The sequence below is a fragment of the Zootoca vivipara genome, chromosome 6 (assembly GCF_965207765.1).
Source record: "Zootoca vivipara chromosome 6, rZooViv2.hap1.1, whole genome shotgun sequence".
NCBI classification, from domain to species: Eukaryota; Metazoa; Chordata; class Lepidosauria; order Squamata; family Lacertidae; genus Zootoca; species Zootoca vivipara.
In genome coordinates, this window is record NC_142589.1 from 73,373,233 (window position 1) to 73,399,932 (window position 26,700).

The following is a 26,700-nucleotide window of genomic DNA, read 5'->3' on the forward strand; positions in this document are numbered from 1 at the left end:
GATGTATGTATTGTATGTACAGAAGTCTTTCTCATCTATCAGTTGGTCCAAGGTCAATACACCTGTTATCATAGTTTTTGCTTATTACCCCCCCCCCCGATGATTAAAGTAGGATTTAGTATGTGAAAATCAATTTATTTTTATTAGCTAATAAATTCCATATCTTTCTAATTGACATAATTATTTCAGGAGTTATAAAAAGGTAAAGGTAAAGGTACCCCTGATCATTAGGTCCAGTCGTGGACGACTCTGGGGTTGTGCGCTCATCTCGCTGTATAGGCCGAGGGAGCTGCCGTTTTTCTGCAGACAGCTTACGGGTCATGTGGCCAGAATGACTAAGCCGCTTCTGGCGAACCAGAGCCAGGGCCGTCTTAAGCAAATCCAGCGCCGGGGCACAAAGATCCCTCCGCCGCCCCCTCCCTTTCCCCAAGCTGCTCTCTCTTGCCCTGGCTCAGGGTCCCCAGCACCACCAGCCCAGGCTTCCCACCGCCCCTCACCTGCTGTGCGGTATCCCGCTGCCAGCCCAGGTCACACCGCCAACCCCTCTCCACCCCAGCCAGGGCACGGGCAGCTCCCCAGCTCCCACCACCTCCCCGGCCCAGAGGCCGCATGGCCCAGCGGCCGCCATCTACATCAGAGGAAACAAGCATGAGTGGTGAATTCTGGGTCCCGCAGTGCGCTGCTTGTTCCCGGCTGGCTGACCGGTCCACAGCTGCCTCCGCCTGCGCTCTTTCACTGCACTCCCAGTGGCCCAAGGAGCAGGAGGCGGGTGCCACGCTGCCGCCTGTGCCCTAGGAGTGGTGGTGGTGGGGCGACTGGCACCAGATGTGGAGGAGGCCCCTCGGGAGCCAATCCCTCCACTGCCGCTCCCGCAGGCAACAGCGGCTTGGCGGACAGCGGCTGAGGGGATTCCCGCGGGCTGAAGGAGAGGAGGCGGTGGCGGAGCCATAGGTCTCAGACATCAGCTGTCTGGTGGGCGCAGCAGCGCCCCTGGTGGCCAGGCGTCCTGCCGCATTGCACCACCCAGCCCAGGCCTAGAGACGGCCCTGACCAGAGCACCGCACGGAAACGCTGTTTACCATCCCGCCAGAGCGGTACCTATTTATCTACTTACACTTGACATGCTTTGGAAATGCTAGGTGGGCAGGAGCTGGGACTGAGCAACGGGAGCTCATGCCGTCATGGGGATTCTAACCACCGACCTTCTGATTGGCAAGCCCTAGGTTCTGTGGTTTAGACCACAGCGCCACCCACGTCCTTCAAGAGTTGTAGGAACTTCAAATATTTTGATCCTAATACTATCCACCCATCCAAAAGTGTTATATACTGCATGTATATTCTAAGGTTGACCAACTGAGAAGATTACGGCCATCAGCAGGTCTCCAATATTTGATACTTATCAATAAATAACCACAATGGTATAATTCCAGTCTTGGAATGACAAATCTACCCTCCTTAATTTGTAATGGCATGCCTTATTTTCTGGGCTTCTTGTAGGAATATGGTTACGTACTCTGGGGATAGGATGCTGAATTAGATGTGCCCTTGGCATGATCCAGCAGGGATCTTCTTCTGCTCCTGACTCCTGAATCTCTAGGTGCCTCCCCAGAGTTATGCCAAGCAATAGCAATCAGCTCTGACTGCCTAGTGCTGTGTGGCAAATCTCTGGCAAAGCCTCCACAATAGCCCACAGTTGACTGTATTTTAGAACTTCCTTTGATGTTTTCCTTTTGGTACATTGGTGGGAAGTTTTTGTATTGTATGTCTTTGATTTTTTTTGTGATGCCCTTATGACGTTATTGTAAGCCACTCAGATTTCTTTGAAATATGGACTGAAATAGGGAATAAGGACTGAAATATGGACCGTTTAGGGAAGTTTTTAATATGTGATATTTTAATGTATTTTAATTTTGTTGGAAGCCACCCAGAATGGCATCCAGTTTCTGGAAGGGGTACAAATAATATATTATTATTATTATTATTATTATTATTATTATTATTATTATTAATTTCCTAAATCAACAAAGTAACTCATAATTACCCATGTTTTACTTCTAAAAACACTGCCCTTTGCAACCACTGCCATCATATATTCTTAATTTGATGAATGCAGGCACACAACAAAGTTTTTGTTTGCCTCACCAATTTATTTTGATTGTAAACAAAGGATAATTTAACCCATATCCCATATTGTCATGAGCCAAAGCCCCCAATCCCCTCATTTCTACTCTAGTTTTCTATTCCCTGCATCCCATTCACCAAATAGAAGACTCAGGAGTCCTGTGAATCCCAGGTGATCTGCACTCCCACCACAATGAGGTAAGCAACCACCACTTCCACTGTTGCAGAAAATTGTGGAATCCAAAAGGGAGAAGACATTTTTTCTTCCTACTGTAACTACACTTCAACGCTGAGTTAGTTTGGTGAAGGAAGAGCTTCACCACATCGTGCTCTTGTTATTGTGCCTGAAAAGTACTCGTTAAGTTTTGATGTCTTGGCCAATTCACAAAAAGCTGGTGATGCACAGCCTTTCATGACCTTATCAGGAACTTCACTGTCGTCTAGAAAAGAAAAAGAGACAAGGTCAGATGAGCATCTGGGTAGCAACTGGTGTTTGTGTGTGTGTGCAAAAAGAAAAAATAGGAGCACCTTAATTCTTAGTAACTATACTGAGCAAGTATAGAAAGAATCTGGAAATCACAACATGAAATGAAAATGAGACAGATGTTTAATATTTGGAAAGAGAAAAGTCTATTCCCCCCCTTTATGGGCCAAGGACTCATCTGAATCGATATTGCTTTCCAGATCAGGCCTCCGTGGCTAATTTTACTTCTTTTAAAGACTAGTGAAAACACTCTTTAAATACACTTTTACATGTAATTCAACAACCAGACTATTTCTCTCACCTTCTCATACCCCCACCCCATAAATATACATACTCATCTATATAAATACAAAGCAAAGATGATTTGAAGTGAGTTATGTTTTCAGGAAAAAGAAACTTCCCCCAAATGCACAAATCGTCCATTTTCTGACAGGAAGCCACAAACAGAATGAAATTATAACCCACCCACCCACCATGTTTCCCCCAGCTCACTCATTGGCTGGCAACAGGTAAGTAGCCGTGTTGGTCTGAGTCGAAAACAAAATTAAAAAATTCCTTCAGTAGCACCTTAAAGACCAACTAAGCTTTTATTTTGGTATGATATCTACTTACCATCAACAAGAACAAACTCGATGCACTGAGTCTCCTCATTGTAACACTTGATGGCATCTGAACCCTCAGAAACTGCTGACTCAGCTACACAAAGGTTTGGACACTCAAGCCCATTTAAATCACGACTTGGTTCTGCCAAAAGCAACCACAGAAGTCAAGACATGGTTCCAGCCCTTTTATCTCCATAATGATCCCTAGACCTCAGGTCTCTAATTCTGAGGGTTGCAGCATCTCTACTTCATTTTGTTTCTGCAATTAATGATGTTGACAATGAAGATAGACTTGAGATAAGGAGTAGTATTTTTTAGGGGGTCAGTTTATTGTTGTGCATGTTACTTATTAGCCACTGTTATTTTGTGGGCATTGCTTATTATAAGAGATGTTCCAGCACAAATTACATATTCTTATATAGTGCTTATTACTATGAAATAGATTTAGGTACAGTGGTGCCTCGCTAGACGAATTTAATTCGTTCCAGGACTCAATTCGTCCTACAAAAAGTTCGTCTAGCGAGTTGCGGTTTCCCATAGGAATGCAGTGAAACATAATCAATGTGTTCCTATGGGCTCTGGGGGACTGCTTGCGGACTTCCTGCTGCTCCGGCGATGCTGTATCATGGGTGTGTGTGCTTCCTGCTTCTCAGCTGAGGAGCGGGAAGCACCCCGCCACGATACAGCAGCGCACGGAGCAGCGGCAGGAAGCATGCGGTGGTGCTGAGGGGGGCGATGCGGGCTGGCCCGAGGGTGAGCGCTGCATGCTTTCTCCTGCTTGCCTCTGTGGCAGTGGCACTGAGGCGTCCAATCCCAGGTCAGCCTGAGGGCGAGCGCAGCGTGCGGGGCGAGCAAGAAAAAGTGTGCGGTGCTTGCCCTCCGGCTGGCCCGGTCCGGCCCCCTCAGCGCTGCCGCCATGTGCTTTCTCCTGCTCGCCCTGCGTGCTGTGCTCTCCCTTGGGCCGGCCTGGGATCGGCCGCCGAAGCGCCGCCACCGCCGAAGCGAGCGGGAGAAAGCAGGGCGTTTCGCTGTCTGCCTTCCCCTTGGCTTGGGGAAGGCAGGCGGCGAAACGCCCCCGCACCGCCACACTTCGGCTCCGGGGGAAGGAGCCGAAGTGTGGCGGTGCGGAGGCTTTGAAAGCAGGAGGCGGCTGTGTGACAGGCAGGGTGGGGGAAAGGCGGAGGAACGATCCATTCCTCTGACTTTCCCCCACCCCGCCCGACAAAGCCGGGATCAGTACTTCTGTCTTGTCAGGATTCAACCTCAATCTGTTAGCAACCATCCATCCTCCAACCGCCTCCAGATACTCATACAGGACCTTCAAAGCCTTCACTGGTTATGATTTTAAAGAGAGGTAGAGCTGGGTATCATCCGCATACTGATGAACACCCAGCCTGACCCCCGGATGATCTCTACCAGCAGTTTCATGTAGATGTTACAAAGCATGGGGGACAGGACGGAACCCTGAGGCATTCCACAAGTGAGAGCCCAGGGGTCTGGTCTGAATACTCATCCCCCAACACCACTTTCTGAACATAGCCCAGGATGAAGGAGCGGAACCACTGTATAACAGTTCCCCCAACTCCCAGCCTTTCTAGATGGTCCAGAAGGATGTCATGGTTGATGGTATCAAACGCCGCTAAGAGATCCAGCAGAACTAGGAAACAGCTTTCACTTTTGTCCCTAGCCCACCAAAGATCATCGGCCAGCATGACCAAGGCAGTTTCAGTCCCAGCTTCTCATTCAGTATCACTCATCCCATTCTACTCCACAAATGCACAGATACATCATTTTTCTGATTTCTGACTGTCCGTTTTCCGGACAGTGGAAAACGTCAATGTTTGGCAGACCTACTGTAAAAACCAATGAGAGAAAGAAACAGTTCACTAACTGAGACATGAAATATAGCAATGGGAGGAACTTAGGGCTACCATATGTCCATGTTTTCCCAGACATGTGCCAAATATGGTGTTTTTTATTTATTAAAATGCTTTTGAAATCCCCCCCAAACCCAAAAACTTATTTTTGGGGAGATGTTCCCAAATAGAGCTCAACAACTTTGCCCAAGCAGTGCGGCTTTTGTTGTTCTCCAGCTGCATGGCATCCAGCAGCAATAGATGGTTTCACTAACTACCTCTGCAGTTCTGCCCCACCAAGATGAGTCCCAGAGTGAAGAGGGCTATCAGTGAGCAAGGGGAGGGGGCATGTGTTCTTATCTCTGTCCCTAATTCTGTAATTCTGTCCCTAATTACTGGCAAAGGAACATTGCACTGGCACCCAATCAGGTGATGCAACTTTTTTTTACCTCATGTCATCCAATTTTCTTAATCTTTTGTACACTTGTTGGGTGATCAAAACTAAATTTAAATCTATTTTTTTATCTCATCCAGTTCTTGAGTCATGAGAGTTTGAAATTTCAAAAAGATACAATGTTGACCTTGCCAGACTACACACTCAGCCCAGCATTGAGATATGTCAAAACTAAAAACACCAGAAAAACTAATAAAAATTATTTAAAAAATAAAAAAATAAAAACACCAATCTCTTCAGAACATGAGCTTCATGATATGTCACATTATGGACTTACTCTAAATCTAAAATACAAAATTTTCAATTTTAAAATTTTAAAAAATGATTAAAAATTTATATGATTTAAAAATTCCAAAAATATGTTGATTATTTAATATTTCTAACAATGACCTGCAAATTTCACATTTTTCAAAATAAATTTTGTGCATAAATTTCTGCCTTATTGGATTCTATTTGGGATAAATGGGTCTTCTTGGAGTAAAACATAACAGAATAAGCAAGACCTCAACTATAATATTAGTTGCTTCAAGCATTTCTTTAGAAAGTTATTCAATTAAAAGGTGTCTGAAAAGCTAGTTAGGCTTTTCTTTTAAAAATGTGTTAAATGAGGTAAAAAAAGTTGGATCACTTGATATTGAATGACCCAAGTATGAATCTTGGACTGGAACAGTATTGCTTGTCTTAGAGTAACAAGGAAAGAAATTTGAAAGCTCAGTGCTATATATATATATATATATATATATATATATACTTACTGCCAAACGCTTTGAGGTTGCAAAGTATCTTTTGACAGCAATAGTTGATACGCTGGAAGTATTTATATTCTACTGAAGAGAAGGTGGCATTTGCTGAGATGCAATCTTCAGAACATCCCTTCTTTTTGTAGGTCTTTTTAGAGCCATCTGTTAGAGAGAAGGAATAGCAAGATATGCAAAAATTCAAATAGATAAACGTACAAATATAAATACATTGGGCAAATGGGTGATTTAAGAGAAAAAACCTGGCAACAACTGAATTCAGCAAACTAATCCATAAAGTAGTTTCTTCAAAGTATAATTTCTTCTGCAATACCATGTGAATATTCTAGGATAGTTCCTTAACAACTTGCACATAAATGGGAATGGATGGACTTGTTTTTCTGCTCATACAAAAGAGCCTAGAATAGCTTGATCTACCACCCATCTCTACCTGATATGCAGCTAGCTGATCCAGGGGCCTGACTCATGAAGCTGCCTTATATTATATACTATATTTCTGAGAGTCGGGAGAAGATGGTGTTTCTTCTGTTTCCTCTCATTTTCCAATCTCCCAAACTCATTTCTCTCTGGCTTTCTCAATACAAGAAATCTTTTTGCACGCAACCTTCTATGAAGAAAAACAGTTATATCTGTCTGAATATGTTTTCCCCCCTTTTCTTTTTTAAAAAATGATTTCTGTGGCTTCATTTGCCGTCAGAGTATTTCAGCATTTGATGCTATGTGCTGTTATTATATGTTGCAGGCCTATTTGGCAGCAGCTAATTGGAGACTGGTTCTAAAAAGAGAGAGTGGGGTGTGTGGCTTTGAGGACAATATTTATAAAATGTGGCCTGGATCAGGTAAATTCATTCTGATTGGTCTGAGAATCTCCATTCATCACTTCCTCCTTTTCAGGATTGTTGTTTGCATCCTGGTGTGACAGTGGCTAGGCTGTGCCCCTGGTCATTGCCAGCATCAGTACTCTGGCCCAGGCAGTGTCCCAAATCTTGCAGACCTGTGTAAAGTAGGGGTTGTCAACCTGGTCCCTACCGCCAACTAGTGGGCATTTCAAGCTGAATCCTCCTTTCATCGAGCACTGGTGGGTACTAAGGAAATCTTTTCAGGAGTGTTGTTTGCATCCCGGTGAGATAGTGGATAGAATAGAATAGATACTTTATTGTCATTGTACATAGTACAACGAAATTGAATGCCATCCCATTAAAAGCAACACACACACACACACACACACACACACATATACACCCATCAAAACTCCCCGGGATCATATTATTTAGTTACAGCATTTAAGATAGTTATAGCTCTCAGATAGAAACTGTTTTTTATTCTATTCGTTCTTGATTTAATTGTTCTGTATCTCTTGCCCGAAGGCAATGGTGCCCCTGGTCATTGACAGCATCAGTACTCTGGCCCAGGCAGTGTCCCAAATCCTGCAGACATGCCTGTGCAAGAAAAAAACTCAAAAGTACATGAGAGTGTAAAGCAAGGATTGTCAACCTGGTCCTTACCGCCCACTAGTGGATGTTTCAGGATTCTAGGAGGGCAGTAGGGAGTTCTACGGCACAATGACCGCTTCCCCAACATAAAGGGGAGGCGCATTTTGCGCAGTCGCGCGCAGCCACCCTTGGGAACCCTAGGGCAGACCTGGAAGTTTGGAGGCTGGCACTGCCTACCTGAGGCTGGAGGCTGGAGTCACCGCCCACTCCATCAGCCGACCAATCCGGCCGAAGGGGGCGTGCCAGGGGGATTGGCCAGGTAGGATCAGGTAGGCTTACCTGCACACAAAGAAGAGGAGCCATTCTTGGGAAGCAGCCGACGGATTCAGAGCTTTTAGCCTTTGGGGACTCCGCCGGATTCCACAGGTTTGAGGTAGGCCCCTTTACCATGTGCTTGGCCTTTTGTGTAGGGCCAATTATTTAATTTAATTTAATTCAATTTACTTTAATTTAATTTGTGGATCACGACGGCTCCGTCAGTGGAGCGCAAGACCCTCGATATCTGGGCTAGGGGTTTGAGCCCCATGTGGGGCAAGATTTTTTTTTTTAAAAAAAAAAGGAAAGAAAAGGAAAGAAAATGTATATATATGTAATAATGTGGCTCTGGCTGACCCAAAGGGTCCCTTTCGTTCCCCCCCCCACTGCATGTAGGGCCCATCGGCCCAAGGGAGGAGGGTGGTGGGGCATCGCGGGCCCTCTTGCTGTTTCCTGGGCGCCCCCCATGCAATCTCGGGCCTATCGGCCCCGGGGGGAGGCAGGCGCGACCCGGCCGCTTCCCAGGCCTTGCTACGGCGGCGGGGGCCTCTCTTCATGTTCCAGGGCCGCCAGGAAGCCTCGGCCCGTGCCGGGGACATCCCACGTGCGCTGGCGGCCCCGGCCTCTAACATCCGCGGGGGTGGATGGGCGCCGCCATTTTGGGGCGGCCTCGCCACCCCCACCCAGCTTTTTGGGGCAGCGGGGGCCTCGGAGGCGTCCCACCGCTTCACCCCAGCACAGGCCACATGTGGGGGGGCGCCACTGTTTCGGGCGGCCTCACCACCACCACCCCTCGGTCGTTTGTGGCCCCTCGGGAGGCCGCGCAGGCCTCCCACTGCTTCCAGGCGGCTTAGGCCGCGTGCGGGGGAGCACCGCCGCTCGGGCGGCCTCGCCACCCCCCCGGTTGCGCCGGCTGACGCGCCGCGCGGCCGCCCCCCCCGGAGTTCCTGTTTAAAGGGCAGGAGGCCCCGGCTCATGCCGGAGGCCTCCTAGCCGCAGCGGCGGCCCCTGACCGGCTGGGCCGCGTGGGGGGGAGGGACGCCGACGCTTCGTGCGCCCCCCCCGAGTGTTTTTGAAGGGCGGGAGGCCTTCGGCTCGCACCGGAGGCCTCCCGGCCGCAGCGGCAGTTCCTGCCCGGCCGGGCTGTGTTGGGGGGGGCGATGACGCTCTGCGCGGCCGCCCCCCCGGAGTTCCTTTTCTTAAGGGGGCAGGAGGCCTCGGCTCATGCCGGAGGCCTCCTAGCCGCAGCGGCGGCCCCTGCCCGGCCGGGCCGCGTGGGAGGGAGGGATGCCGACGCCCCGCGCCCTCCCCAGTTCTTTTTTAAAGGCCAGGAGGCCGCGGCTCGCGCCGGAGGCCTCCTGGCTAAGGTGGCGGTCCCCGGCGCGGCTGGGCCGCGTGGGGGGTGGGGCGCTGACGCTCCGCGCGGCCCCCACCTCTTCTCTTCAAGGCAGGAGGCCTCGGCCAGCGCCGGAGGCCTCCCAGATGCAGCGTCAGTCCCCGGCCTTAGCAGGGAGGCCTTGGCCCGTGCCAGAGGCCTCCGCAATAAGGGGGCGGCCATCTTGGGTGGCCTCGTGGAGGCGGCCATCTTGGGCGGCCTCATGGAGGCGGCCATCTTGGGTGGCCTCATGGAGGCGGCCATCTTGGTGGGGGCCATCTTGTCAGTGGCCACACTGCGGCGGCCATCTTGGTGGTGGCGTTTGGGGCATCCACTGAGATCGGCACCATTTCCTTGGTTGTTGCGCATCCAATCACACACAAGACACACATGCATACTACTGTGCTTAACGTCTTCCTCATTTGTTTTTTACAGCTTTGGTAGCAATTCTTGTTGTGACTCAGTGCTTGCGCATTACCCCTTAATTTTCCCTATTAACTTGGTTTACCCCTCGATCAATTCGCTTGCTTTATTCTATTATCATGCCCCCTAAGTGCCAAGTTTCTCCACCTGTCACTAGAAGGGGCACTGTGAGGCATGCTCCCCCCAAGCCGGTAAAGGCTCAGGCGGCTGCCAAAGGCAAGGGTCGCTCTGCTGGGAAAGGATGTACCAAGCCCCCCAGAGCCCCAAAGGGCAAAAGAGCCGCTGGGGGTTCCTCTAGTTCTAAAAAATCCCAGGCTGCAGCAGGCCGAGTGGGAAAAAAGGCAGCTGCCAAAACACCCCGCAGGGAGAGCTCCTCCGCGTCACGCTCACCCCGTGAATGGAGTTGCTCTAGATCGGAGCGGGAGGATAGCAACGAACGGACCATCGCGCGGCTCAGGAGGCGCCTCCGGAGATATGAGTCGCGGGAGAGTCCGGTGTCACCCTACCATAGCCGGGGAAGGTACACCAGTAGTTCGCCTGACCGCCGAGACCGTGAAGCCCGGTCGGTTTCGCCGGCCGCGCACTCCAGCCATAGAGGTAGGTCCCCCCACCGCAGATCTTTTGACAGGTGTGCGGGTGACAAGAGCCCCGAGTCGCGCAGTTCATGCCACCACGAGTCGCACAGGACATGTCGCCACGGATCACACGGGACATGCCACCACGAGAGTCGCCGGCATGGATGCAGGAGAAGGGGACGCAAGTGCAAGAGGGATTCCTCTGGATCTTCCACATCCTCAGGTAGGTCCAGTTCTTGTGACAGTGGGCATGGGCGGCGCATCAAAGGTTATTGGGTCACAGGCCCACATTCCCCGGGGCTACCGCAATGGGTCTGGCGCCGCCGCAATCGCAGGCACAGGCGTGAACATGGTGCCATCGCCCCATGCGGGGAGGAGGGCATTGACTCCGCGGGTAATATCAGAGAGTCCAACTTTGAGCGTACGGATGACCCCCCTGGCATACGCCTCAATTCGAAGCTCAGGGAGAAGATCCTCAATGGGGAATTTGTAGACCTCTTCTCCCTGCTGTCCCCGGCCTCTTCCACTAGTCAGAAATATAAGTCATCTGAGCAGCGGAGAAAGGATAAAAAGGTGACCATTGAGCGTACCTTCCGCAACTGGCTCACGGGATTTACCACTTATGCAGGGATAGTATCAGCAGCTTATCCTGATAGAGCCTGGCACCTGTACAATTACCTGCTCATCATCCTGAACGCGGAAGCCAAGGCAGGTGAGAAGGCGGCGCTCGCCTATGATCATTCTTTCAGGGAGCGAGCAGCCCAGGACCCCACCTTCAGGTGGGACGTCCAGGAAAGCAAGGCGTGGTCAGAGCTTGTCGCCCCATACTTTGAGAAACAGCCAGGGTACGATAGGCAGCAGAAGCAGGTTGCTAAGGCTACAAAGAGAACCTGCTGGGAATTTAACAATGGGGCCTGCTTCAGGGAAAAATGCCGTTATGCCCATGAATGTGAGCGCTATGCTGGTACCCACCCTATCAGTAAATGCTACAAGGGGAAGCGGCCCTTTCGTGGCCCACGTGGCCCGGGTTCAGGCGCATCCCAGGCGAGACATGGGGCTGGAGCATCATCCGGTTCCTCTGGATCTCAGCCTGCAAGGGACTCTTCCCGCAAATAACCATATCTTTTCCCTAGCCCCCTCCCCTATCTCTCTTCCAGCCATGCTGCCATTCCTGCGTGAATACCCCAACAGAGAGGCAGCAGGATACATTGAGGAGGGCTTTAGAGATGGCTTTAGAATACCTGTGCAAGGCACACCTTCATGCTCAGTTGCACCCAATCAGAAATCAGTACGTGAGATGCCACACATCGCAGAAAGGAAAATTGGCAAGGAACGCCAGCTGGGCCGTGTGGCAGGCCCATTCACCGAGCCTCCATTTCCTAACCTTATAGTATCACCTCTGGGCATCGTCCCCAAGAAGGTCCCTGGTGAGTTCCGCTTGATACATAATCTATCCTACCCGAAAGGAGGCTCGGTGAATGATGCCATTCCACGTGAGCAATGTTCCGTGCATTACGCGTCCCTCGACCATGCTATCAAGTTGGTGAGGGAATGCGGCCCAGGTGCACTCATGGCAAAATGTGACATTGAATCGGCTTTCCGACTGCTTCCGGTGCACCCACATGATTTCAGGTTCCTAGGTTTCAAATTCCAGGACATGTGGTACTTTGACAAAGCCATGCCCATGGGATGCTCCATAGCGTGTGCCGCCTTTGAAACATTCAGCACATTCGTGGAATGGGCCATGAAACAGAGGTCAGGTTCCCATTGCATCTCGCATTATTTGGATGATTACTTTATTGTCCGCCCTGCAGGGTCGGACGCATGCGCCAGAGCATTGGCCTGCTTCGAACAGCTGGCAGCCGAGTTCGGCATCCCGCTGGCAGCCGACAAGACGGAGGGCCCGACTACGGTCATATCATATCTGGGCATTGAATTAGACTCCATTAACCAAACTTCCCGGCTGCCGCAGGCCAAGCTCCAGACCCTAAGGGAAATGATTAGCGCTATGCTCCTCAAAGAAAAGACAACAGTAAGGGAGGTACAGGTACTGTTAGGGCACCTTAATTTTGCATGCAGGGTCATTGCACCTGGCCGTGCCTTCTGTGCCCGCTTAAATCGCCTCCTGGCAGGCGGCAGGGCCCGGCATCACCACATTAGGCTCACAAAAGTGATAAAGGAGAATCTAAACACATGGCTGACCTTCCTAAAATGTTATAACGGGGTGTCATTCTGGCAATCTTGGCTGCAGCCAAAGGAGGAGTTCCAGATACATTCGGATGCATCGGGTCGCTGTGGCTTTGGCGTCTACTTCAGAGGCCACTGGTGTGCGCAACCATGGCCAGCGTCATGGCATACAGCAGGTATCACGCGTGATTTAACATTTCTTGAGTTCTTCCCTATCCTAGTAGCCCTTCGCATTTGGGGGGCCCACCTCAAGGACACCAGGGTCTGCTTCTGGTCGGACAACCAGGCTGTGGTCCGGATCATTGCAAAGCAGTCCGCAAAATCTGACAGGGTGATTCGTATACTGCATCTCTTCGTGTTGGATTGCCTCAAAGGTAACATCTCCTTTTCAGCCAGGTTTATTCCAGGCCTTAATAATGAGATTGCGGATGCTTTGTCTCGTTTTCAGATGGAGCGCTTCCGAGAACTAGCGCCCGAGGCCGATCAGCTCCCAGAGACATTTCCGGGGGAGCTGTGGAAGGTTGGAGAGCCGAAGTGATGTCAGGGATACTGAGTGCCCTTGCTCCATCAACGCTGCAGTCCTATACCAGAGCCTGGTCACAGTTTGAGCAGTTCAGAGCTAAGTGTGATCCGCGGCTCAGTCACGCGCCCAGGGAGTCTGAGGTTTTGAAATATTTAGTGCACCTCAAGAGGGGAGGCATGGCCATCAAAACAATTCAGATCCACAAGGCTGCAATATCCTATTTCTGTAACTGCTCGCAGCACCCTGATCCATGTGACACTTTCCGAGTTAGAAAACTGATAGCAGGATGGCACCGCACACACCCTCCCAGTCCTGATAGGAGAAGGCCAATCACCTTAGAGACCCTCAGTCAGATCTGGGATGTGCTCCCTCGTATATGCTGGTCCGAGCATGAGGTTAGGCTTTTCAGGGCAGCCTTCTCTCTGGCATATTTCGGCGCCCTTAGGCTGGGTGAATGCGTCTGCGACAAAACATCATCCCAACTCAGGGGGCTGACCTTGAGGGACGTCAGCCTAGATGGCCACAGGGTGCTTGTTAGAATAAGGGCCTCTAAAACTGACCAGCTGGGAAAAGGTGCCACCCTTACCCTGACACGCTCCACAGGAGGTGGGCCCTGTCCGGTATCGGACATACAGAAATATATCAAGGTGCGCCCGCACGGGCCAGGCCCCCTGCTAATACACTCCACAGGCCGCCCCCTGACACGCACGCAGTTCACCGCGGTACTGCGGAAGGCCATCCAGGCCTGTGGGGGCGACCCTGCCCACTACTCCGGTCATTCCTTCCGCATAGGGGCAGCCACTACAGCGGCGGCAAGTGGGCTTCCCCCGGAGCGCATAAAGGCATTGGGCCGCTGGCGCTCAGCAGCATTCAAAGGGTATATCCGGTAAAGGCAATGGGTTCTGACAGCTTCTGTATGATGATTTATTTCAGGTACACACCCCAAGCGCATCTGGATCTTCGGCCATAGCATTGTATACTGGGCATCGGTCCATGCCTCCTCGGTTCTAGCCGATGAACACCTGGGCCTTCAACCGAAGATCAGCCTCACTTGGTTTGGTCACCGCGGAATGTGCTGGGATGCGCTCATGCCCTGGCTGCGTCACGAACTCACACTCCGCCAACCACCTGACGCGCTGGTCATCCACCTTGGCGAGAATGACCTGGTTGCGCGCAAGAGCATCGTCTTGATAAAAGGGGCTATTTCAGACCTGGAATGCCTTCAGGCAGCGTACCCTAGCGTTACCATATTCTGGTCAGAACTCCTCCCACGCCTACAATGGCGCAACAACGCCGCCCATGTCAGGCTTAACTACACTGTTCAAAAAATCAATAGGGCACTGCGCGCAGCACTCACGCGCATTGGAGGTCAAGTTGTGAAGCATCCCAGCATCAAAATTTACAGGAAGGAACTATTCAGGCATGACGGCGTTCACCTCACAGCCACAGGTTGCGACCTCTGGCTGAGCGACATAAGACACAGCCTCCTGGAATGGCTGGCGGTTTCTGGGGCGGTTCAGGTGTAGGTAGTCTTGGCGGCGAGACCCCAATTTGTGGTCTCGGGTGGCGGATGCAGGCCTTGGGCGGAATCCTTTAGTCATTTACACAAAGGGGAAGGGCGTGGGGGCGGTGACCCCCCGCCCTATTGCGGCGGCGATAACAGGGTTCCCGTAATCGGGTATCAAGGGGGGGGCATTTGGCGATGCCACTTGGCTGGTTATTGCCCTCCCCCTCCAGCGGCGGCGATCCGGGGGGTGGGCTATCTGCTTGAACATATGTTCTCCAGAGTTAGCCCAACCCCCACTCATGCTGGACAACCCTGAAGATCACCCCACCCCCTGCGGGGGGCTGGGAGGGATATACACCCAATGCCTGCGCCAAGGTCTTCCTACATCTGAATTTTAATAAAGTTGTGGCCAATTTTTAATCCCATAAATACGTAGTCCTGTGTCGTTATTCCACTCGGGGCTGCCCTGGGGGGCTGGGGGGACTCCGCCTGACTGCGCAATGACCGCTTCCCCAACATAAAGGGGAGGCGCATTTTGCGCAGTCGCGCGCAGCCACCCTTGGGAACCCTAGGGCAGACCTGGAAGTTTGGAGGCTGGCACTGCCTACCTGAGGCTGGAGGCTGGAGTCACCGCCCACTCCATCAGCCGACCAATCCGGCCGAAGGGGGCATGCCAGGGGGATTGGCCAGGTAGGATCAGGTAGGCTTACCTGCACACAAAGAAGAGGAGCCATTCTTGGGAAGCAGCCGACGGATTCAGAGCTTTCCCACCCTCCACTCCCTAACCTTTTTGCTTGCTTTACAGGTCCATAGGAGAATAAAATAAATAAATAAAAAAAGGAAAAAATAAAATAAAATAAAATAAAAACAAATAAATAAAAATGTTTACTTCCACAGGCTTCTTGCTTTTCAGGTTTTCTTCCACAGGCTTCGTGCTTTTCAGGTTTTTCTTCCACAGGCGTACACGCACGCAGGCGCTGCTACGACCGGTCGCTGTTAAAGGGCTGGAAAGGACTTTCCCTGCATTGGCAGGTTTCGCCTTTCCCGTAGCAATTCGTCACAACTTTGGCGGATGCAGGCCTTGGGCGGAATCCTTTAGTCATTTACACAAAGGGGAAGGGCGTGGGGGCGGTGACCCCCCGCCCTATTGCGGCGGCGATAACAGGGTTCCCGTAATCGGGCATCAAGGGGGGGCATTTGGCGATGCCACTTGGCTGGTTATTGCCCTCCCCCTCCAGCGGCGGCGATCCGGGGGGCGGGCTATCTGCTTGAACATATGTTCTCCAGAGTTAGCCCAACCCCCACTCATGCTGGACAACCCTGAAGATCACCCCACCCCCTGCGGGGGGCTGGGAGGGATATACGCCCAATGCCTGCGCCAAGGTCTTCCTACATCTGAATTTTAATAAAGTTGTGGCCAATTTTTAATCCCATAAATACGTAGTCCTGTGTCGTTATTCCACTCGGGGCTGCCCTGGGGGGCTGGGGGGACTCCGCCTGACTGCGCAAACTGAATCCTCCTTCCATCAAGCACTGGTGGGTGGTAAGGAAATTTTACCATCAAGAAAGGTTGGCTACCCCTGGTGTAAAGTGAAGTGACTTCCTGTTTGCCAAGGGACGGAACATGGCATGAGCTCAAAACGGCTGGATCGATAAAGGGCTTTAAGGGGGGAGCTGCGAAGGCTACGCATCCCCCCCAACACCCAAGAGGGAGTCTTGGGGCCAGCATAGACCATTATGGAGATTTTTTTTGGTCTGGTTTAGAATAACTCCTGTAAGAAAAAAAAAAGGTAAAACAATGGAATTAGGTTATTGAATAAATGGCTGTGTTAGGGGAGGCAGTCAACAAAGTAAAACTGAGGACCCAAGTAAGAAGGGGAGGGAAGTCAAACACAAATGGATTACAAATGAACCCAATAAATAAATAAATAAATAAATAAGTATTTTTGTTCTTTTTTCTTTCATTATGTTTTAAATATATATATTTAATTACAGGAAAATCAAGTTTTACAATGTGATTTGATGAATGTATGTCTAAAGCAACCAATAAAAATGAATTGCAAAAAAAGGAGAGAGTGTAAAGTGAGGTGAGCAATGGAACCAAGTCACAGCAGTCTGCTTTGCTTTCATTGGGAAAGCATTGCAGGACTCAAGGGAAGAAGACAACAAATGAAGGAGGAGGAGGAGGAGGAGGAGATTGGGTAGTCTGTGTGGGTAGAAGACTGTGGGGGGACAAGGAAAAGGCTTGGTTAACCCTGCAAATGAAAGAGGCAAGTGTGGAGGGGGACTGTCAATCCCATCTGTGTTAACAAGGACCAAGTAAAATGAACCAAGTGATGAAGCAAAATGTGCAAGCTCAAGGGGACTTTTTGCAGGACAGATTATATACTTCTAAGCAGCTGGCTGCAAGAGGTGGCTAAGTGGATATCCTTAATGGCATGCTGGACTTGTAGGTTTGGCAGTCACCTTCTATGCAACCTTCTATTTCACCACTTTGTGCAACAGAAGAATCATTGGGCTGGATCCTTAGTGGGAATGGGAGGTGGAGCCCCACCCGTCAGATGGGATCCCTCTCAGGGATCTTGGAAGAATGCATTCCTTGTCCATACATCCAGCTCATGGGCTCAGGGGACAGAGCACCCCTTGCCAGTGTCTACTTAGGTTTCATGGGATGTTCTTCATGCTGTTGGTGGATGCTAATACAGTGGTACCTCCGGTTAAGAACTTAATGCATTCTGGAGGTCTGTTCTTAACCTGAAACCGTTCTTAACCTGAGGTACCACTTTAGCTAATGGGGACTCCTGTTGCTGCTGCGCCGCCGACGCACAATTTCTGTTCTCATCCTGAAGCAAAGTTCTTAACCTGAGGTTACTATTTCTGGGTTAGCGGAGTCTGTAACCTGAAGTGTCTGTAACCTGAAGCGTTTGTAACCTGAGGTACCACTGTATTGTTCATCCCCATGGTTGGTATTGGTTACATGCCCAGTGTCTGTGTCAAAGTTGTTTATGACTGTAATGAATAAAGTTGTGGACTAATCTGAAACCAACGTATGTCTCCTTGTGTGCATTCACTCCCTGCGCACCTCATTGCTACATCCATGTGTCTGCACCAACAAAGAGTAGACTCTGATTTGGTTGCTTTCTAAGTAGTTTGGAATTATCATTCATTGAGGGATTGTCATTTAGGAGTTAAGAGGGAGCTATGAGTCAAGTGCCAGAGAAAGATGAGGCCTGAATATTTATGCAGTTTGTTCACAGTAACCAGCTGGTAAAAGTCAGGAGAAGGTTACCAGTGGCTCTGTAGATCTAAGAGGCTTCCCTGAGTCAAAGTATGAGAGAGGTTCCACACTCAATTAGTTAATGACATGGAAATGGGCCATCTCAGTGGCTCCTTGCAGACTCTGTAACTCCCTTGCTGAGAGGGAGGGGGTGGTGGTTGGGTTTCAACATGAGGTTTTCTTCTTTATTTTAATTTTTGCTTTCATTGTACCTCCCTCAAGAATCTAGACTAGATCCCGCCTTGTTGTTCTTTTACAAGCAGGTCTCAACAGGTTTTTGGGGAATGACTGCTTTTAATGAAACGGCTGAGACCATGCTGTTTTTACTGTAAATATTAGTACATTTTAAACAGATTTTATATATAGTTTTAATTCTACTAATATTTAATTATTGAAAAAGTTGAGTTCCTCAGGGTTGGTGAGATCAGCATTCTGTTGCTAGATACCCCAGAGACCAAAGGATTGACCCACACACTTAGATTTAATATGACAGAAAGGCTTCATACTCACTTAAATAAGTTTCAGTAAGCTGAGTAAAGCAACTTCCTCCTTTGATACGACAAGTGGTTTTGATCGATGTGTATTCTGCCCTTACGAGACATTCGATAATTTTCTCTTCTGAGAGGAGAGAAGAGGAAACACAGGTTGCTCAGTCTTTAAGAAACGGAATATTCCAAGCCAAACACGAGCAATGTTAATGGTCTCAGGATCCACATGTAGTGGTGTGTTGGAGGCTGCATGCAGGGGCGTAGGAAGAGGAGTGGGGGGGTGTGATCTGCCCCGGGTGCCATCATGAAGGGGGGTGACAAATTACCAAGGAACAATTACTGCCCTACTAGGGCGGTTCATTTAAAAAATGGGTTTTTTTTTTCAAAAATGCCTGCTCCAAAGGTCTGATCTTACTACACTAAGGATTATATAACTATACTGTATATGAAAGTTCATGCATATCAGTTAATACAGAGGGACCTCGACTTACGAAGTACTCGACATCCAACGTTTTTGACTTACGAGCAGAAACAGTGGCCGCACGCTTACGATTTTTTTGACATCCAAACGGAAAACCCGTTCGCGGCTAGATACAGTTTCCTCGACTTACGAATTTTTAGATGTGGTTTCCTCGACTTACGAATTTTTCCGTTTCCAATGCATTCCTATGGGAAACCGCTTTTCCTATGGGAAACTCGACTTATGAAATTTTCTACCCACAAGTGTGCATTTGGAACGGATTAAATTCGTAAGTCGAGGTCCCACTCTATCTTAACCCTCCGCCATGAAAATAGCTGTTTACTTGGCCATTTTCCTATGTCGTGAAGGCTGAAATTTCAATTCAGTGGAGCAGGGTCAAGATATTAACTGATATGCATGAAATTTCAGATATAGCTATATAATCCCTAGTGTAGTAAGACAAGACCTTTGGAGCAGCCATTATTTATTTATTTTTAAAAAGGTTTTTTTATGAACCGCCCTACTGCCCTACCCTCCGCCATAGCTGTCAACCTCTGGATTTGAAGATAAGGAATCCTATTGTGCTGTCAACTCCTGGATATGAAAGTAAGGGCACTGAATAACGGAATTTCCCGCAAAAAAGGAAAGTTGACAACACTGCCCTCTGCTGGGCTTCCTGGGTCCCGGGAAGTCAGCCTATGTGAAGAAGATGAGACTAGGCCAAGTAGATTAGGTCTGGCCTTGTCTTTGCCCCGCCCCTTGCATGCAGCCGATTGGCCAGCTAGGTTGGGGGTGGGGCAAAGGCAAGACAAGGCCGAATCTACTCAGCCCAGTCTCTCATTTTCTTCACATAGGCCAACTTTCCGGGCTGCTGAGGAGGCCTGCCAAGGCGACTGCCTGTCCTGCCAAAGTGACTGCCTGTCCTGCGCACCCCCTTCAGGCCCCAATCCCCTCCGAAAAGCCTCTGTTGCCCCCGAAAGCGGAGCGCATGGGACAGTGACAGCGATGCTGCCCCGATTTGCCCATGCTTGGCACCGGGAGCAGCAGCTCAATGCCGCCCTGGGCACTCAACAGGTCGGCCTTCCCTTTTCCCCCAGCCTTCCCTGCAGGAATGTAGGACCCCCTCCCTCAGTCACATACCCCAGTCTTCCTTGCATGTAGCTAGGACCCCCCAAAAGCAGTTGTATAATTAAAAGATGAGAAAAATCAGCAAAGCAATTCTGTGGCTAATTGCAGCGTTTCTCAACCCCTGTTCCGCGGCACACTAGTGTGCCGTGAGACGCTGGCTGGTGTGCCGCGATGTGCGGTGACGAGAAAGGCGATTTGCATTGTCATGTGCCTGGCGGCCACCAATAACCAGCGCTTACCCGCCGGAAAGCAATATTTGGCAAGTGTTTCTTACAGTCATAATTATAATATAGGGCGGCACAGAGTTAATTTTTTAAACTTTTTTAATGGTGGTGTGCCTCGTGATTTTTTTCACGGAACAAGTGTGCCGTGGCCCAAAAAAGGTTGAGAAACACTGGCTAATTGAACAATTCCTTTAAATAGGGTCTATTAATGAAGTTCACACTTTTGACAACCAGTCTGATGCTTTTGCAGAAAAATATTCCTAGACACAAGACTTTTTTAAAGCCCTTTCAGTCTCCCATATCGAGGTTAAGCCTTCTCCCCAAGGCTGCCTTATTTACTCCTGTGTGCTTGTGTAATATCCGTGTCTCCCTTGTATCTATTAGGGACTATTCTCTTACCTTTCCTTTGATATCTATGCTGCTGATTACTTCTGCCGTTTTAATTTTAGAAAAAGTGCTTAATTTAAAAAGGATCTGTACTATAGAATAACAGTGGTAACAGTACATTGAAGAAAAGTTAATATTTTGGGGAGGGTGGTCCCAGAGCCCTGGCACAGCCATCCCAAGGAGGATAAAATGGGCAGACTTTGGTACTCTTTTGTCCTCCCCTCCCCCAATGTCTTTCTCTCTATCTGAGCTGGGTCCCCGCCTGTTACGTTACATGCGGGGAAACCCATGTGGGGGTCCTCTCTGTGTAATGATTTCAAGCTGTGCCTGCGCGCACCTGACAAATCTGCCCCATTGTCAAAATTTATCTTTCCCCCCCACCTCTAGTCTCCATTGTTGTGAGGGGGAAAACAGAAGAAGGATGGTCATCGGTCAGGGATGGCCTAGTTGAGTTTCCTGCATTGCCCCAGGGATTTGCCCCAGGGGGTCCCTTCCAACTCTACAGTTCTCTGGTGCAGTCTTGTGCAGAGTTTTAGGTACAAGTTGGATGCAAGGGGTGCATAGGATTCCCATCAGCTCGGGAATAAGTCCCACTGATCATGATGAGACTAGATTGCTGCTGTGCAGTCCTGTTTTTTAAATAAATGTTTTCCTTTTCAGATAATACAGAGCATGGTAAAATCACAATAAATAAAACCTCCCCTTCAGTAGTTTCAGGCACTACTACAGGTTCCACATAATATCAGTACTGCATTGTTTAGTGTGACAGCACCTGCACTTTGGAACTCCCCACCTAATGCAACAAACCACGTGCCTTTGCTAGACTCTTTTTGGGCACCCGCTAAAAGCATTCTTCTTTAGGCAAGCATACCTAGATGCTTAGGAAGTTTAAATAATTTTAATCTTAATATTTTAGCTTTTGTATGTTTTAAAGTAGGATTGTAAATTTTTCTTGATTTTACTGCCGTGGTTTTTGCGTTGTTTTTTGTTTTGGTAAACCACTTTGCAGGGTTTTTTTAAAAATATATATATAAACGTTATTAAATAAACAAACAATAAATATAAATAAAATAACACAAGCCAAAACATCCTGTAGATTTAAGTATCTGTCCACAGTTGACTGGGGGGGGGGGGTTAACAAGAAATTTTCAGCACCGGGTACCGCCTGACCTTCCTATGCCTCTGGCTGCATGCACACCAACACACATCTCCCACCCACCCCCCACCCCCAATTCCTCACACAGGAACATCTCCAGACACAGAAATGGAAAGACACAAAGCCTTCTTCCCATTTGCTATCATGCATGCTAAATCAGGGGCATACTCTTCCCCCCCCCCTCCCACTACACGTCGTTGGGCAGAGAATCACAGAATGGGACTTCAACAGTCTCATTACATACTTTCACATTCAGCACACTGGTAATGGTGCTTCCCCCCAGCCAAACAAATCCATTTGGGGTGGGTGAGAAGACCATGGGAGGAATTGTACACCAAGAGAGTCTTCCCTATCAACCTTCCTCCTCATGGAAATAATGTCCATCAAACCCTGCCGAGGACCTTAGCTAGCTGAGGGAAGCATGATTGCCACAACAGAGCAAGGGCTGAATCAACAGATATGGAAAGTTGGCAGATGTATGAGGCACACGGACCACAGTTAGGTGACCTCTGCTGAAACCAATGGGAAGATGGCTGAGTCTTCATGAGATCAGCATAGGAAGCCCTACAATTTTTGACTCTAAAACCAGGCACAAACTTCTAACCACTTCCAGATTTCCGATTTACTGTCACAAATCTTGGGCTCAGGGAGCAAAATCCTGGAAAACCCCGGGGGGGGGTTGTCTTTGTGAAGACGCAATGCACACAGTGCACAGATGCTGTGGACTAGCACCATGGGTGTTCGCCACAAGCACTGAAGGAACTATATCCCCAACCCAACAGGTGAGGTTGAACTCCTTGCCCCTCTGATGTGGGTAATGTGGCTTGGGTTTGATTAGGCATTAAGTGAGCTCAGCTAGTAAAGCATGAGACTCTTAATCTCAGGGTTGTTGCTTTGAGCCCCATGTTGGACAAATGATTCTTGCATTGCAAGGGGCTGGACTAGATGACCCTCCCGGTCCCTTCCACCTCTACAGTTCTAGGATTCTATGGGTCATATGTGAGACATAAAATTAGAGCCATAACTCGGCGACTTTTTTGTCCAGCTGCCAGGTCTACTCAGTAGCTGCCCAGCTGCATAGAGCTTCATCTTGGTCTTCAACCCCCACCCCCTCTGAGTATGCTCCATAAATCCAATCCTGGGGCTGCTTTGGCCAAAATCCTCTCCACCTTCCTGTGCCTGCATCAATCTCACATTCTATATACTTTCATTTCGCTATATAAGAGTGTGAACACATTGGCATATTCGCCTTTCTAAATCCTCTCCTTGGTAGTTGGGAGAAGATGAAAACCCAGGGGGGCTGATGGCTCTGAAAATAGAATGAACAAAGGATTCTTGCATTGCAAAGGGGTGGACTAGATCAGTGTTTCTCAACCAATGTGCCTCCAGATGTTTTGGGACTACAACTCCCATCATCCCTAGCTAGCAAGACCAGTGGTCAGGAATGATGGGAGTTGTAGTCCCAAAACATCTGGAGGCACACTGGTTGGGAAACACTCAACTAGATGACCCTCCCGGTCCCTTCCAACTCTACAGTTCTAGGATTCTATGGGTCGTATGTGAGACATAAAATTAGAGCCATAACTCGGAGACTTTTTTGTCCAGCTGCCAGGCCTACTCAGTAGCTGCCCAGCTGCATAGAGCTTCATCATAGGCCTTCAATCCCCCCTCCCCCGAACTCTGAGTATGCTCCATAAATCCAATCCTGGGGCTGCTTTGATATATTAATCCTGGCATAAATTTTAAAACCCCAGAAACCAATTGGCCAAAACCCTCTCCACCTTCCTGTGCCTGCAACAATCTCACCTTCTATATACTTTCCTTTCTTGGGAATTTCCCTATATAAGAGCGTGAACGCATCGGCATATTCCCCTTTCTAAATCCTCTCCTTGGTACTTGGGAGAAGGTGAGAACCCATGGGGGCTGATGACTCTGAAAATAGAATGGCATCCCTCTTAACCACACCCAAGGGATTAGGGTGGGACAGAACTGATGAGGTTGACCCGCCTGCTCCCCTTCCTTTCCCCTCTGAGCTGGTGGATGATACAGGATGCAGGGAGGGCATCACTGTTATCTCTGCAGATCAGGGTGATTGGTCAGTTCGACCCACCCTGAGTCCCTTACCTTATTACAGGCTGCCCATCATGGCATCCAACAAGACGGCAGATCCCTAAGTATAAAGGGGGAAGCCAGAGGAATCAACAGCCACCACTGGAGGGGAGAAAGGCCATTGGACTGGAGTCCAACCCTGACCAACCCATGACAATTGGGGATGCCACCCTGGCCAACTCCACTGCTGAGAAGAAAATGCCTCACCTGCTGCAGTATCAGCTGCCATGACCACCTCCTGGGTGCCTTCCGCCGCTGGCACTTCCTGCGAGGCATAACCGGTACTTACTTCCAAGGCATCCCATCCTGTTGAAATTAAATTAACAACACCTTGGTTAGGATTTTGTGTTTCTTGCTTCTGCCAGCTGCCAAGCACTGTGTGCTGCTGACTTGGAAGCTGCAGCTGCAGCAGGGCTGCTTTCTGCTTTCTGGGGGTCTCAATGAACATCAATATAACCCCAACGGAAGAGGAGGGGAATGGGATGGCTATGCATGCTTCCTCTGTGGTGCAGATGCCTTTCCTTTGCCTTTGGGCCCCCCTTAACCTTGCCTTTACCTGGAGCCATGCTAAATGCACCCCACTCCACATAATAATCCTGTGGGTGGAAAAGGCTCTGCAAAAGTAAAAATTGCCCCTTTCCCCATTCCCTAAGGAAATGCAAGAACACTTTCTAAATAGACCCTCAGGACACAACCACTAAACAAGACTTGATATCACCTTTGTGGTTGAATGGGGAATGTTGAATCTGATCTCTTTCATCTCCTGGGCTCAGTACGCCAACCACTACACCACACTACCTACCAGGAAAAAATCCAAACGGCAGCCTATCCAAAGGGGAAATGGCTGGAGAGTTCATTAAGAAACTCCATTCACCCCTCCCTATACCACTCCTCCAACCCAGGGCCCACAACAGCAGAGGCTATATTCCATCCCCTGTCAATCAATCAATATAATTTATTCGAGCAATAGTCAGAAAGAAAAAACATTTCTCAATACAAATATAAAAATATAAAACTGAAGGCATCAGAGGGATACATAAATGAAGTACGACCGCGCTACTGAACCTCCTACAGGTAACCCACATCAAGGCATTCGATTATATGTTTCCGACACTGGAGCGCCAGGAGGAGGAATTTAGCTACCAAGAAGGTTATTTTCCCAGTGGGCTTGTTTAGCAAAGATGCTGCCTGCTGTTCTCTTAGTCAGGAACTAAACTGAGATAAATATGGGGGGACAACACAGTAAAATGTGTTCTGTGGATTCTACCTCACCCAAGGCACAATGGCACATTCTCTGACCATATGGGACTCCTCCAAATCTTCCTCTCAAAACCGCCGAATCAAGAACATTCAGTCTGGCCGCAGTAAGTAGTCTGTGGTATTCCACGTAGTGGATATCCGCCAGGTAACGGGCTGGTGCAGCCTAATACACCTGCTCCCCTAAAAACATCCCAGATTTCACACGGGCTATGTCCTCCTGTCTGGCGATATCCCCCAATCTCTGAGTGATCACCACTTTAGCGCGGCTATACGTCATGGACTCAATATAAAGGGAGGACAGACTACACTTCTGCACTTCCTCTATCACTTCCCCTTCCCATGGAGATTTAAAATTATACCTCAGAATCAGGGGGGCCAAACCCACTGGTCTAAAACATAGTTTGAGCCATAGCCATAATTTCGCTTTCAGGGCCACATACCTAAAGGCTTGGCAACTGGTCTCCAATCTCATGATCGCACCCGCAACAGAAGGGGGGGTCCTGAGAATGGCCCTGAGGAATTGTGAATGGATAGATTCCAATCTTACAAAGTCCCTACGCGAACCCAAGGCAATACCCACTAGAAGTAGTGGGAGAACTTTCATTTTAAAGAGTCGCAGGGCAACTTCCACTGTTTTAGAAGCATTTGTGGCTATGTATTCTCTGTGTGCCAAGAAGGACCTGTTGGACCGAACTATCTGACCCAGGTAACTAGCAACTAACCTGCTCTAAGGGAATACCATTAATTGACCACAAATTAGGTTTTGGTCGGGCAGCAAAAACCATTATTTTGGTCTTGGCATAATTAAGACGGAGCTCGTGTTGGGTCTCGTATTCATGAAGAGCTCGAAGAATCCTCCTTAACCCAATGGGGGATGTAGCTAAGAGGGCAGCATCATCTGCCATACAGGAGGACACTCAAGGCTCTACCTGCTAATTTTGGCGCCATCCCCTGTCACTGCTAACTGCCTAGCTACAGCTAGGGAGATATCTCCAAAAAAGCAAACCCCCTACCAGGGCTGGCCCTTACACTGGTTCCCCACTCTTGCAACCAATGTTTTCAACTTGTGGTTAAAGGCAGAGGCACCAAGTTCTGCCTGACATTGGGGGTGCTCATTGTGTGCACTTGAGACCACATGTACAACATTTACGAGGAGGCTGCAAGGAGGCACAGTAAGGAGAACCAATCCCCTTGCCTCTCTAGGCAGTTGTTGGCTCTGCTGCTTTTATCTTCTCCTGCCAGCCTCCCTGCTCTGCTCTCCCTCATCCATTCCTCTGATTAGCTAGACTTCCTCTCCTTCATGCAGAGCCATTGTGATCATCTTCCACAACAACTGCTCTATCCCAAACTTTAAAATGGAAAGCATAATGCTGGTGATCACCAAAAAAAACAAAAAAGGTTTAAAGACTCAATCAAGGCAAAGCTAAAAAAATGTATTATAAACACCAACAATTGTGAAACCCTGGCCTGTGAACACTCCAGTTGGAGAGCAGCCTTTACCAAAGTATTCATGGACTTTGAAGATGAACAAACTCATCACAAAAGGGAGAAACGTGCTAAGAGGAAGGCACATTTGGCTAACACTCACCATGAACCAT

General features: G+C 49.1%; 1 protein-coding gene across 1 annotated transcript; it reads right to left on the reverse strand.

The window, feature by feature from the left end:
* Nucleotides 1-2,126: 2,126 nt before the first annotated feature.
* On the reverse strand, nt 2,127-26,700 carry LOC148685452 (phospholipase A2 inhibitor and Ly6/PLAUR domain-containing protein-like). The gene is made up of 6 exons (XM_088671345.1): nt 26,691-26,700; nt 24,050-24,148; nt 18,401-18,508; nt 6,273-6,419; nt 3,218-3,349; nt 2,127-2,561 (listed from the first exon to the last, which is right to left on the reverse strand). Exons 1-6 carry the CDS (start codon nt 26,698-26,700, stop codon nt 2,416-2,418), a joined length of 642 nt encoding a protein of 213 aa, XP_088527471.1. The 3' UTR covers nt 2,127-2,415.

Bases quoted from the DNA above. Each gene is read 5' to 3' on its own strand.
- LOC148685452 (XM_088671345.1), bottom strand. The intron at 18,509-24,049 runs GTGAGGCATTTT...CTCTCCTCTCAG, and splicing joins GGCAGCTGATACTGCAGCAG to AAGAGAAAATTATCGAATGT. The intron at 6,420-18,400 runs GTGAGTATGAAG...TCTCTCTAACAG, and splicing joins GCTTACTGAAACTTATTTAA to ATGGCTCTAAAAAGACCTAC.